This window comes from Lottia gigantea, assembly GCF_000327385.1.
Source record: "Lottia gigantea unplaced genomic scaffold LOTGIsca_53, whole genome shotgun sequence".
NCBI lineage: Eukaryota > Metazoa > Mollusca > Gastropoda > Lottiidae > Lottia > Lottia gigantea.
Window position 1 is genome coordinate 1545904 of NW_008709815.1, and position 14741 is coordinate 1560644.

Consider the following 14741-nt stretch of genomic DNA (forward strand, 5'->3'; position numbering starts at 1 on the left):
TATGATAGAGATTAACACTTGCTAAAGAAAGGAAAAGATGATAAACCTAAAAGTGAAGCTGCACAGATGAGAGAGAAAATTATCAGAAGAGCAGCTTTAGAATTTAAAGATGGCATGTACGGTATCCTTTTTTTAATGGAGCACTTTCATTCTACAATTCTAAAAGTACAATTAATATACCACAGGGTACAAAATGACTATTGTGGTCAATACATGTATGGAAGTCACTGTAGAGCTACTGAGTAAGTGCTTTCAAGGCATCCATTTTTGTTTTTTCTGCAGTTTAATACATTTGCCATCTTGATCCAGACAAGATTCTTCTGTAAATTACACTCAATTTTGATCAGTAGTAGAACAGGAGATGCAAAACAATTTTATCAGATCATTGATTGCAAGTGGAGTCACCCTCAGAAAAAACACAAAACGAAACTTTCAGATTTGCAGTTTAATCAGAGTGCTAAACTTCCTGCCTCATTTATATAGGATTTGATGAGATTTTATTTATGATAACAGAATTTTGAAAATGAGTTCATCAAACATAGATAATCTTTGCTATTAATGTTAATGCCAAAGCCATAAAACAAAAATCCATTTGATTGTGTTCAATGGGAGAAAGAATTATCCCACAAGCCTTGTTTAAATACAACTGTTCTGTGTAAAAGTCATCATATTTAAGATTATTTAAGTTTTAATTTTGGAATTTGACCTTTAAGACTAGGTGTGTTGGTATTATTATATTCTGTACCTTAACATTATAATAGCTAATTTAGGTATTGGTATGCCAATGTTAGCTAGTAACTATATACCTAAAGGTATACAAGTTAGTTTACAAAGTGAAAATGGTATTCTAGGTTTGGTAAGTACATTTTATGCCCCTTCATTGATAAGATATTAGGTAATGCCCTTGGAAGTCACAGGAAACTATAGGTACACTATATATCTAGATGTATCGATATATCATGTTGCGATACGTGTATCATATTGTGTGGTCATGTATTGATACTTTATCTTATCATGTGGCTTTAAAATCATTGAATGTGGCAAAAAAATCATTGAAAGTTTGAAGATAGCATGCAACATTTATCGTATTATAGCCCATATATTGCAATATGTATTGTATTGTTACATGATTTGAAATACCCAGCACTACAGGCAACATTTGAAAAACTTAGTCTTAAAGTGCAATTTGACTGATTTTAGGGTCCTTTCCCAAGAAAAGGTGAAGAAGATGCTGATTTGATCAATGCTGGTAAAGAAACAGTTACCAGTCTTAAAGGCAGTTCTTTCTTCTCCAGTGATGAATCATTTGCTATGATTAGAGGGTAAGAGGAATTCTATTTTAGGAAATGTAAAGGTATGTACACATGAAGGTAATGCAGGTTGTACCTGTATTTGTAGGAGGATCTAATTTGTAAAATAAGGGCCAGAGGTTGGAAAAGTGCCTAGTCACTTGGATTTGGATAATAGACTGAGGTCCCTAGTACCATAGGCTGTCATGTTTAAAATCTTTCAACAGTTGAAAATTGAAAAAGAATAATCTAATGTTGTCCTGGCAAAATTTACCTCATTGCATACTGCAGATTAGTCCCATCAGGTGTAGAAAAGTAGGATGTAAAACTCTATTCATTATAAATTGATTGCTTTTGCAGTGGCCATATAGATCTGACAATATTAGGTGCTATGCAAGTATCAAGACGTGGTGATATAGCTAATTGGATGATACCAGTAAGTATTAAACAGTCATATACAAAAGTTTGGATAATATTGATCTATTGGAAACTTGATAGCAAGAATTTGAAAAATAAACCAAGGTTTCGTAACAAGAAGTCTAGAAGTAACCAGTTAGTACAATTGCTAATATAAATGAGGACATGTGGTAACCAGTATAACAGTTCTAAAGGTGCCTTCACACCATAGCGATAACCAGTTGCATATAGTTGTGAATAATGAAAGTGGCCATGAGTTCTGAACAAAACTCACAACTCAGTTGCAAGATAAATGCATTTGAAACTTATGACCGCTATTCTTAAACCCCTTTTACATTAGAAAATTTATCCGTTCTGAGAATCGGTCAAGCGATCTGACCAGTGATTGCTATGGTGTGAGAGCACCTTTAGTGTTATCATTGAAGTGGTTATGAATTAACTTGACTCTGTCCAGAATTTGGTAATTTTGGTTTTAGAAGATATATTAAATGTTTATTTGTATCAACAGGGTAAATTAGTGAAAGGTATGGGAGGCGCTATGGATTTAGTATCAAGTCATCAGACTAAAGTAGTTGTTACTATGGAACATAGTGCTAAGGTCAGCAAGGTTTACATTATGAACAATTCCTTGTGAGCCATCTCAGAGAAAAATAGGCCCAGGCCATTCATATTTATTTTTTACATATTGTACATTCTACCAAGGTCTACCTAGACAATTGAATTTTAAATCTAAAAGCATTTTAGGCGAATTTGCTTTAAACTCTGAAAGATCTTCACCAATATCATTTGACTGTATCTTTTGCCTCAAAGAGCACTTGTCAAATATTGGGCAAAAATTGTAGCTTTTGCTGAATAAGTAGGGTTATTTCCCTTCCATTACTAAAAGAAGTCTAACTGTTTCAGGGAGGTGCTAAGAAGATATTACCAAAATGTACATTACCATTAACTGGCAAGAGATGTGTAGATATGATTATTACTGAAATGGTAGGATCATATTGAAATTATTTAGATATCTCTATAAGGAAAGGCTGAATAGATATACCTTAAATAAAAAGGCTGAATAGATATCTCTATGAGAAAAGGCTGAATAGATATTTCTATAAGATAAGGCTGAATAGATATCTCTATAAGAAAAGGCTGAATAAATATCTCTATAAAAAAAGTCTGAATAGATATCTCTATGAGGAAAGCATGAATAGATATTTCTATAAGGAAAGGTTAAATAGATATTTCTATAAGAAAAGGCTGAATAGATATCTCTATAAGGAAAGGTTAAATAGATATTTCTATAAGAAAAGGCTGAATAGGCATCTCTATAAGAAAAGACTGAATAGGCATTTCTATAAGAAAAGGCTGAATAGATATCTCAATGAGAAAAGGCTGTATAGATATCTCAATAAGAAAAGGCTGTATAGATATCTCTATAAGAAAAGGCTGGATAGATATTTCTATAAGAAAAGGCTGAATAGATATTTCTATAAGAAAAGGCTGAATAGATATCTCTATAAGGAAAGCTGAAGATAAGATTGTTAATATTTATTTTAGGGTGTGTTTGATATCCATCCTGAAAATGGTTTAATATTAACTGAGGTTGCTGATGGTGTTTTGATAGAAGATATTATTGAAAAGACAGCAGCTGATTTTGAGGTAATATAAACATATTTGCTTCTTGATTTGAATAAAATGTTTTTAAAAAAGTTTTAGTAGTATAATGAGACAAGATAATTTTCTGGAAAACATCTTGAATTTGGCTGAGTGGACGATATTACCTTGCCTGGCAAGCTATTTAGAATATAGAGCGTTCATTTTTATCTCTCCTGCAGTAAATGATTTTTTGGAATTCTGTAGCACAATTGATTAGGTCATTGGTTTTTCATGTTACATTATTTTCTGGGCTATGTCAAACAAATGTGGACGTGGGCTCTTATCTTGGAAGGCGTGTGAAAGTCTGATGACCTTGAATAAGTCATCTTCACTCATAATTCCAGTCAACTCAGCCGTAAATGGGTATGGATAATCTGGGAAAGAGCAATGTCAATAGATTTGGCCAAGGACCAGCTGGTAGAAAGGATCCTTTGTGAACTTAAGTTGTTATCCTTGTAAAATATAGATCTTTCTTTCTTTATATGATTTGATATTGTAGGTGTCGCCAGATTTAAAACCTATGGGACAGATCGAGGTGTAGTTATAATCAGTATTAAACAGAACTATGTGATATGTGATATTATATAACTGGTGCAGGGATATAATACCAATGTGTTATAACAAGAGGATATGCAGCACATATTATGTGTATATGCAGCACATATTATGTGTATATTATGTCCTGTGTGTGATTTGCTAACCTTAAGAAAAAAAAGCAAAAAAAATTAAAACTTGCAAAAAAACAAATGCTTTTAGAAAAAAATTGACTTAAAACTGCAAAAAAGGTAATTTTATATATATTTTGCTTGTTATATGTTTTTATGATTTTAGCATAATCTCATTTTCATGCTAAATTAGCAATCTAATAAATGTTGATTCAGGGTATCCTTTATGAAATACTGGTTTCACAGTATTTGTATGAATTGATATCTCTTGTGACTTTAGCCTCTATCATAGATGTTAATGTACATAAGATACCATTGTATGAAAGCATCCTGATTGAAATAGGCCTGCCAGGGCTGTTGATATTAGAAATTTAACATTAACATTAAAGGACATTTTAACATGAAATAATAGACCTAGATGTGCTGAAGATCAAATTTGCAGTCAGTCATTTAGGAGCACCAATCAGACATTTCTGGCAAAGACCGATAAATCAACAGCTCTGAACCTAACTGAAATTAAGTTTATTACTACTGCTATCTAAAATATAGAGTATACCAATGATTTGAATAGTCACTGAATGTGCACAAATATGAGTGCTATACTGTAGAAATGAAGAAATAAGCAGTTTGGTACTTATACAAGTGACAGTTAATGATTGTTTGATAACAATGATGATTTATTTAGATTGTGTTAGTGGTAGACCTGTTATGATCATGTGTCTGTTTTTAATAAATGCACAATATTTCTACTTATGGCAGCTATTGTATAAAATGTTGAAATATTTGTGTTTTTGTGCACTTAACGTTCTGAATATTGTCCGGACCTTCATAAGGTATAACAGAAATCATGTCCAAGGGATTCTATTGTGATTTTTCTAGTTTTATTGGAATTTGGTGCATTTGGCTTGAATGGCATTTCATTATAAAGGTCTGGAAAACAAAATAATAATGCAAATAGAATGAATATATCCCCAAATTACTAACTTGATAACCTTTTTAGAAGTATTTTAGTAAAATTTATGTTCAAATATCATTAAAAATCCCAGTGATTTGAGTTGAATTTGTAAAAATAATTACTGAAAGATCATGGAGAAAATTAGATCTTGAAAGATAAAGTTGATGTTTAAAATGGTGATAGTGTAAATAGTGATTGTGATATTCTGGAATAAAGATTTCATTTTTATGTTAGAATTTTGTTTTTCTATGCCCCAGCAATGGCTACGAAAATCTAAAAATCCAGCTGGGTCTTTGGGTAATTTCTACGGTTTGATAAACCCACAACATATTTTATTATATCTTAAGACACGATAACTTAAATTTGATCTTCATATCTCTTAGCTTGTTGAGATTATATTTGACATATGACCTTAATCATGACATTCTTTTGTTAAGTTCCAAAGATTGTACCCTGGTTCTGAAGATTAAAATACTGCGTTGTTTTGTCCATGGTATTAGTACACAGAAGATAGGCCGCCTTAAAATCGACCAGATTCAGGAGAAAAGTGTCTGCTCCAGCTCACCTTCATTTCACAATCACAATGCCGTGATGGTTAATCCTACCTGCAGTCCCCCATCCCCTTTCCAATGGTCATCACCATTAAGGGTTATTTTCTTAACAGCATTCGTTTCAAGCCTTTGAGATGGGTTCAGGATATACTGAAATCAACACGAGCGATACCCTTCTATCGGAATATTGAACGAAGACTGGCAATTACGATCAACTGGAAGTCAGTGAGATTCTGAGCGTAGAGTCTACAGCAAAAAGAACCATACTAACAATTGCAACTGTATTCCTCTCTAAAATACAGTTGCCCGCAGATGATACCAGTCGCAAGATCGACTTTTGGCCTTTCAATGCAGTAACCTAAATGACACAAAATGCTTCATATAATTTTAATAACGTTATCACAAAAAACGTAAAAATAAATATATATTGATAAATTAGCTCTCTAAATCTAAAGTCTTAATAAATGCTAGACAAGTTTTAATTAGACGATTCTCTTTGTTCGAGTTGTTAAATAAATTCATAATAGTGAAGTGGTTTTTGCCCTGAATTACCATCAAACGATGTGAGATGTTGTGTTCATTGAACGTCTCGCTCAGATCTTTGGCGTCTTTGATCAGATGCATGTCCTGGTCAGCATTGACGAGTAAGTATGGTGGGCGCTTGTAATCTGCTTGACACTTGGCTATATGACGTGGAGAATAAGCTAGCCAAAAAGACGGATCTGTGCCGAATATTGGATGGAGGTAGACGTATTTAAGCAAGCCCGTGGCAAGTTTTTGTAAATCATAAACACCGCTGATTGATATTACACCCTGAAAAATAGACAAAGAGACTTCCATTATTTTCAATAAACACAGTAGGTTTCATACGATAGGAAAGATTGGTTAATTAAAGCAAAAGGGACGATGAATCTGCAATCTTCTGCATAACGACCATTTTCCAGGAGCATTTTTGTGAGTTTATCACCAGTTACGCGAACGTGTGCTATGTGAATTTAATCTAAGATCAAGATCTGATTTGGCGTATATCATGCTGTTACTTAATTCTTTGACACCGGTATAAACAAGAAACCAAGCTTAAGCTGCTAATTTTTTTATGGATCGCTTACGCAAACTAAGGTTTATATGATTAAGTTGTAGGAGCTTGTGAAGCTAAAACACGGATACGTTCAGAAACTCTTTGCCAAATGGAAAACAGCATTGATAAAATTGGACATTCGAAAGAATTGGTAACCTACCTTAACTCTTTGGCAATGATTCTGAGGTTCTAGAGACACCAAACTGACTAAATGGCCCCCAGCCGAATGACCCATTAATATGATATCAGAGAAATAGTCCGATTTATCACAGAGAGCATTACACCATCCGATGGCACTCTTGACTGCCTTGATTTGATCAGCGTGTGTTACTGGAGGTAGAATGATCTTTTTGCTTATTAAAATAGATTGGGTATATATCGTCGAGAAAATAGAAATATAGTAAAGGTAATCATCTGTTGCTGCCCAGATAACAAAACTAACACCACCAAATATTAACCACAGCAGGTTCCTTCGTCCAGCGTTCATCCTATACGATACTGTTCTAACAAACATCAGCACCATTATGAAAACACTGTATGAAAGTAATCCAGTCCAGAGCACCGAAGAGATCGATGGATTTCCGTACAAAAACATAACAATACCACTCAAAACGCAAGACATACAAACGCCTCCCAAAAAGGAAGTCATTTTTTCCCACAGAATAATTGCTATGTTTATTGTCACTAATGGATAAGAAACTACGGCACATGCGATTCCTGAATTCGCAAGACATTCGCCAACATTGGAATACCAACCGTAATACCAGGAGACCATAGCAAGAAAAATGTTTGTGTCCCAACAACTGAGAAAATGCTGCCAAACCTGCCTGTCCCCCCTTCTCCATCCTCCTCCATGTACAAAAATAACAAATGGCACCTTCTGGTCCGGATTCGCTCGATTTTTAGAAGATGGACGGAGTGGTCCGTTCTCGGTGTCGTTGCATCTTTCAAAGTGTACCCCAGCGGGAAGATATAGGTCTAAACATTCCTTGTTAGCATCAGCAGGATCAACATCTTCATCAGTGTCCTTGCCAGAATAGAAAATATCTCTAATCAGCGTATGTTCTTCTTCATTCGACATTGTATCTGGAAGGAAAAGAAAGGTCATTTCAATTGACAAACATTTTGTTTTGTAGGTAGATCAAGGTGCAGCAACTCACGTTGTCAACTTTTTGTATAATATGGTTAAATCACAAAATATGTCACATAAATTGCAATGATGCCTGAATTACTGGGGTTTCGAGGGCTGTTCCGTAGTGCAGGTTATCCTCTGAGGGTAGATTAATATTCACAGCTATGATGACTTCTTTTAAAACACCCGTGCCGCGTATGAAGAACAATTTATTGTTGTTTCCGTTCATTTGCTACTGCTTGTGTTAGTTTTTGTTTTCTAAGCGCACCAATATAATAAATGGAAATCGGGTAATAGCACAATACCACACTTAATTTTTTGAGAATAAACCAAATAGCATAAAAATTATGGCGACATGAACTCTATGTAAATCTTAGAGTTATATATTATAAAGATCAGGTCCCTTTGCGCCCCTAACTCCACTTTTTTGCCCCACTCTCCCCTACCTTAATAAAAACCACGCTGCCCCTTATCGTACAGTACTACATAATACATGTATGTTCATGGACGAGACATTGGCCTACAAAATATTGCTCTTCAATTGTGTCCAATAACATCTATTTTTACTACATTTGTAGTACTTAGTAGTAGTTTCTTCTTATTTAGGTTATTGATTTCCGTAGAAACCAAAATGGCGGTCAAATAGGCCTAGCTCGACTAACTATACACTATACCACACTACTTTACTATATATCTAAATAGTTTAGGCCTACTCATGTAAGCTACACATGGTCTTTCGTTCAAAGGTCGTTATTAAATGAAGGTTAAAAATGGTCATTATAATGATATACAAGGACTGTTACTGATACAAAATACAAATACATACCTTAGCACATTCTAACTGCCAACTTTAGCAATCCAATTCACATGCTCTGGTACAACTAAAAATAGATAAAACTGTTAGTAAAAACTCGATACTTGTCTAGTATTAAACTTGTTGAACACTGATAGATGGTGGTGGGCCACGAAACTGAACAATAGGCTACTAGTATGACTGATACGATATAGTCTGCCGACTACATAACGGTAGTTTTCATGTGTTAATGACCTTTTATGACCTTTCTGCACTTACTATGAGTTAATAGCCTACATAATTTGACTTGCTATAGGTCTGACCAGTTCTGTGCAGACATTTGGTATATCTTTTTCAAAGGAAAGTTACATTTCTGAAAAAAAGTTTTTATCCGATTTTCCAGACCATGTTTTTGCAATGGGATATAATGAAAGGTCTGGTCAATCGATGCTATAAATCATGTAATCAATTGTCTTTTGGCGCAATTCAATGCATTCATTCAGATAGTAAGCCTACATGGTAACCTAGCCTCTAGATTCCATATATTTAAATGAATAATGTAAGCCTACTGATAATCTACATAATCTACTTTGAATTATCTACAGAAAAAAGCTTACCTTAAGCTATTAACATAAAGTATCGAATTGTGCTAGCTAAGATTACTGGAAACTGTTTAACATCTATTTGACCTACGTGTACTGTAATTATTTTATAGTTTAATAACTACGCCTACGTCGTATTTTAACAGCTGTGAATCATTGACTCACGTGACATATATATCGTCGGATTGTCGGTTATAATTGGGTCAATATTTCGATTAATTTGATTTTTCGATTAATTTGATTTTAATTGGATTTTGTTCATGATCATCCGAAAAACCCGTGTGGCAAGTTTGACGTCAAAAATATCTGATAGAAGGGCGGAGAGGGTGTGCATTTGCCCCCTCCTCACCCCCCTAGAAATATGGTTTGCATCCCAAATTGTTTGTATACGTTTATGCACCAAAATATGTGTCAGAATGCGCCAATGCAAATTTTCTTGGGGGAATCACTATGAGAGTCTTGCGACTATGACCCCTCCGCATAGTTGACGCATACTGAATTCGACGTTTTGGTATAGCGCATCCAATGGTCATAATTTAGTTACAACCTACTACCTGTAAAAATGATACGTGATTTCTTCAAACGGTGCTGCAGGTAAGACGGACTGAAGAGAAGACTTCAACACATCTTGCTGTTCGGACAGGGCAATACTATCTGCCTATCCTGTCGATCCCATGACTGAGAAGAGTCCAATGTAACTTGAAATATAATTTGAAATTTGATATACTTTGAGCAGATAGATATTGAGCTATATCAACTGAAAAAAGCACATATTTAGACGACTATAAACCTTTATACAATAATAATAATAATGTATAGGGAATATAAGTAAATTTCAATGTACAACAAAATATTAAATAATCTTATTTCGTTTCCAAAATTTGAACAACTATGACGAAATATATGAAAATGTTGGAACATGTTTCAAAACTTTTCGGAACAATGAAAGGTCTTAGATACTTCAAAGTATCCAAACTACAAATATAAGTGTCAAAGTGGACCTTCTTTGAGATCTTTCGGAGAAACATTGAAATAAACACAACAGGCAAGTTCCGATTTTTTTGAAGCCATGGATTTAAAATATAAATCAAAATGTCCAGTTACAAAAATAATATATGCATAAAATTGGAGATGCTGTGCTTCCTGTATTAAATTAAGTGCTGATATATCCAGATATGCTTGATTTGTCGTCTTCAAATTCAACACAGCCTTCCTGGTACTCCAACTCATATTGAGAATCTCTGATGAGGTTCGTTTCCCTCCAGATTTCATATCGGGGTGGCTGATATTGAAGTACATTAATTTGCGGGACTACCTTAATTTGTGGGACCACGTATCCGGGTACCAAAATTCGGGGCACAACACGATGTGTCTCATATAGGCGTACATCAAATTGGCGTGTCAAATCATGCTGTATCGGTACCTCATTTTTAGGGGGTTCAAGTTGTCTAGTGTTCTTTTGGGGCATAGGCTCTGGAAGTGTTTTAGCAAACACGCTGGTTGATTTGAGAGCATGAGAAAGTTCCAGTGTCAAACCATGATCATCGGATATCACAGAGTTAGCTCCTTGGGAGGAACCAACGAAGAAATGTTGTCTTCTCGGAGGAGGAGGTGGTGAGGGTGTCCTAGACCTGACCTGATCTTCAAACTCGCGTGGTCCTTTACGACGATTAACTTGCTTCCCTTCAATAATGTCCTTTCCCGTTGCTATCCGTGGAATTCCATACAGGAAGTAAGTTGAGTGCCCAAGACGTGAATGGTACCCATTTGCTTGTCCATACACATCCTTCATCTGTAATCGCTTGAGTTCGTCTGTATCGGAATGAACCATGAAGCGGTCAATGTTAATTCTCTTTTCTCTGATTGTAGTTTCATCTACTGGTATATCTTGAGAAACCTTGAAAATTGATAAGTTTGGTAATCTATGTGACAGATCGACATGAAATGAAATGGAAATATACGTCTTATTTTCTGTTCATTGGTAAGAACGAGTAGTCTTGCAAAACAGGACAAAAATATTTAATGTTGATTCTAAACATAGTTTGGTGCATAAGAGATACTTACCGGTAGGTTTCTAATAAAAGAACCGTTAACTTGTGACCTCCACATTGCCCATTTGTGTAGTTTATCATTATTGGATATAAAGGTGTTTTTATCTGTTCGAAATGTATCAATAAATTCTAAAACCGATTCCCCTGAATATTGATCACCTCCCTGAAAAAAGACAGAATAGTTCAAGAAACCACAAACTCTAGAGAAGCATCGAACTAAATTCTATCAAAACCCAATCAAAATTTATTGAAATAAAATTGGGTTGGCGTCTGACTTTTCTTCTATACTAAAAGTTTTGCCAGACCAGTGGCATTGGCATTAGCCTTCGCCTTTTCCAGTTAGATCTTCAGCCCCTATGATAGCATGTTCCTTAAGCCACGTTACGTTAAATGATAATGATGATGTAGTTAGATGTGAATAATCGTACCGTTGCTTAAGGAACATGCCATGATCGGTAACAGTCGTCTTACTCAAAATTCAGTGATGAAAACTCGGACGGCCTTGATAACTTGATGACTGGGCTGGGCACGACATACTCTGAACTCTTTCAATAGTAGACCTACGCCCATGTCTTAAAAGCCAAACATTAGCCTAAAATATGATATACCCTCGTTGGTTCAAAACATCATAACATGTTTATTGTATGATTGGTGACATGGATAATTATAATGGGACTATTAACACGTCATGCAAGGTAAAAATTCAATAAACGGACAATATTTTTAGTTTGGAGTCAGTCATCACTTTCTACTCAATTTCATACCTGACTTATTGCTCACAATAAAACTAATGTTTTATTAAATCGATTTTTCATAACATGTTGGGTCATATTTTCCAAAAGCAGACGATACTTTATGAAAGTTTACGTTCTATTAGTTATGAAAGTTTGAAATAAAATGAAAGCATTAGATCAATTATGTGAAAGCATTGGATCTATTTCATGAAAGCATTGGATTTTCTTATTTTATGAAAGCCGAGGTTTAGGAGCATTGGATCATATTTTATAAAAGCATTGGATCATATTATATAACAGCATTGGATCATACTTCATGGAAGCATTAGATCAATTTTATGAAAGCATTGGATCATATTTCATGGAAGCATTAGGTCAATTTTATGAAAGCATTGGATCATACATGGAAGTATTAGATCAATTTTATGAAAGCATTGGATCATACATGGAAGTATTAGATCAATTTTATGAAAGCATTGGATCATATATGGAAGTATTAGATCAATTTTATGAAAGCATTGGATCATATATGGAAGTATTAGATCAATTTTATGAAAGCATTGGATCATACATGGAAGTATTAGATCAATTTTATGAAAGCATTGGATCATATATGGAAGTATTAGATCAATTTTATGAAAGCATTGGATCATACATGGAAGTATTAGACCAATTTTATGAAAGCATTGGATCATATATGAAAGCATTGAAAAATTTTATGAAAGCATTGAATCAATTTTATCAAAGCATTGAATTTTCTTATTTTATGAAAGCCGTGGATCAATTTATGAAAGCATTGGATCATAATCTATAAAAGCATTGGATCATATTCTATGAAAGCATTGGATCATATTCTATGAAAGCATTGGATCATATTCTATGAAAGCATTGGATCATAATCTATGAAAGCATTGGATCATATTCTATGAAAGCATTGGATCATATTCTATGAAAGCATTGGATCATATTCTATGAAAGCATTGGATCATATTCTATGAAAGCGTTGGATCATACATGAAAGTATTGGATCACATTTTATGAAAACATAAGATCCATTTTATGAAAACATAAGATCCATTTTATGAAAGCTTTGGATAAATTTTATTCTCACGTTGCACTGAATGATATTTCGTAAAGCATTAAATTCTTATTAAAAGTTAAATCTATGCTTTGCCTATATTTGCAGTAGGTTTATGCAAGAGTCAATTCTTTAATCTATGAAACCACCACTTTTATCTATGCAATCATAATATCCAATAAAACTGGGTGTGATGTTTTTTTTTCTATTGTACGATGACCTGCGTTGTTTATGTCACGGATTAAATCATCCTTGAACCTTATTTTGATATTTTGATAATCTTATATGGTGGTTATGACCAGCTAAGGACGTTGCGAAGTAGTCGCTACCAGTTACCATACATTCTGAATTAAGATGAAATCTACGCATCTCTCATAGCCGTGCATCGCACTGCACTGACTCATGCGATTTGTGCTAAAGAGGGTACTCAGTTACCCAAAAAATGTAACCAAATTTAAAAAATAAAATTTATTTCATTCTGTGGAAAGGAAAGATTAAGGCTGCACCATTTATCACTTTAATTGTCATTTTTTTTTTAATTCTTTTTTCATTTACTTATTTTGATCTATATTAATTTTTCTCCTTTTTTGGTTCAGATATTCTAATCCGATTATAACTCTAGACGTGTTAGCTTGTTTTAAGGTTATTAAGAACCACATGAGGAATATATCATTTCATAAAGCTGTGCAACTGCTATTATAACTCACAAAATAATCTACGGCATTTAAGGATTTGATTTTCATGAAAATGACTTGAGGAATCTCAATTCGATGAACATTACATAAAAAAACCCACAGAATTTGCAAAATTTACGCACAGTTACTATACGGAATAGAATAAAATATTCCAAAAATAAGATTTACTTACCATTTCATATGCAGACACTGCCTTAGGATACGGTACCAAAGCTGCCATAATTTATAGCTACCTCAATTCTCGAATGTCTGTATCAGCTTGATCAACGTTAGTATACTGATGTTTTCACGATAAGCTTACTTTTACATCAACGATTTCATCAAATCATTATAAATATTATAACACCCCGCTGTGATATCTTTCTTTATTCAAATCATATACATATACATATTAAGTGGGTGTATTGGAAGTTAATAAACGCCTTGAATAATATGATTTGTTTGAATTGCCAAGGTTAAACGAAACTAGTTAAAGGGTGTGGCTCAAAATTGAAAAAAAATTCATAACAACAACAAAAATCAACGCCCATAATGGGTCCTAATTATATTTTACATGCATTATCATTTGCAATGTCTCTGTTTTTTTCTATGACATAATAACGATGGGGTGGATCTTTATAAACGATAATTGTCAATACACCTATCTTTAAAGGGATGATATGCTCGATATATCGCGTAGCTCTCAAAATATCTAAATTTTGGGTGATCGCTTGTCATTTTAGAAAATATCTTATCGTTATTTCCTTTATTCATTTTTTATTCGTAAAATTCAATCGATTTTGATATTCTTTAAACCTATTTGGTTTCTGAGATTTGAAATTAATTTCTAAACAAACGAATCTAATGATAATTATTCCCGAGTTCAGGTAGAACTGACGTTTTCTCTTTTTTTTTTAAAAAATAAATCGGGTTTGACTTTTTTTTTGTATTAAGTGTTTAAAATAATGATATTTAGGCTTGTCTATATTTTTGTTGTGTATTTGTTTATTCGAAGTCATGCATCCGAATCGTTACATCAAAACGTTCTCGTGAGATTATTTACGTTTTTCCACAAGGG

General features: G+C 33.8%; 3 protein-coding genes across 3 annotated transcripts in view; 2 read left to right on the top strand and 1 right to left on the bottom strand.

The window, feature by feature from the left end:
• Positions 1–3891, top strand: part of LOTGIDRAFT_126331 (hypothetical protein) — a gene marked incomplete at both ends in the record, with an annotated part of 13110 nt that extends 9219 nt beyond the window's left edge. Inside the window, 8 exons of the mRNA XM_009062818.1 lie at positions 28–121; positions 762–856; positions 1201–1322; positions 1650–1725; positions 2215–2304; positions 2610–2690; positions 3252–3353; positions 3850–3891. Of these exons, the coding sequence (XP_009061066.1) occupies positions 28–121; positions 762–856; positions 1201–1322; positions 1650–1725; positions 2215–2304; positions 2610–2690; positions 3252–3353; positions 3850–3891 (702 nt within the window). The remainder of the gene's footprint in view (positions 1–27; positions 122–761; positions 857–1200; positions 1323–1649; positions 1726–2214; positions 2305–2609; positions 2691–3251; positions 3354–3849) is intronic.
• A 588-nt stretch (positions 3892–4479) lies between these two features.
• Positions 4480–8701, bottom strand: LOTGIDRAFT_234656 (hypothetical protein). The gene is made up of 5 exons (XM_009062819.1): positions 8558–8701; positions 6760–7685; positions 6074–6334; positions 5576–5671; positions 4480–4945 (listed from the first exon to the last, which is right to left on the bottom strand). Exons 2-5 carry the CDS (start codon positions 7678–7680, stop codon positions 4877–4879), a joined length of 1347 nt encoding a protein of 448 aa, XP_009061067.1. The 5' UTR covers positions 7681–7685; positions 8558–8701; the 3' UTR covers positions 4480–4876.
• A 3571-nt stretch (positions 8702–12272) lies between these two features.
• Positions 12273–12725, top strand: LOTGIDRAFT_126397 (hypothetical protein; the record flags this gene model as incomplete). Its single annotated transcript, XM_009062820.1, has 1 exon — positions 12273–12725. One exon carries the CDS (start codon positions 12273–12275, stop codon positions 12723–12725), a length of 453 nt encoding a protein of 150 aa, XP_009061068.1.
• Positions 12726–14741: the final 2016 nt, after the last annotated feature.

Bases quoted from the DNA above. Each gene is read 5' to 3' on its own strand.
- LOTGIDRAFT_234656 (XM_009062819.1), bottom strand. From the start codon at position 7,680: ATGTCGAATGAAGAAGAACATACGCTGATTAGAGATATTTTCTATTCT. The intron at 6,335-6,759 runs GTAGGTTACCAA...TCTATTTTTCAG, and splicing joins ATCATTGCCAAAGAGTTAAG to GGTGTAATATCAATCAGCGG. The intron at 4,946-5,575 runs GTAGGATTAACC...TTTGTTTTCCAG, and splicing joins AAGGGGATGGGGGACTGCAG to ACCTTTATAATGAAATGCCA.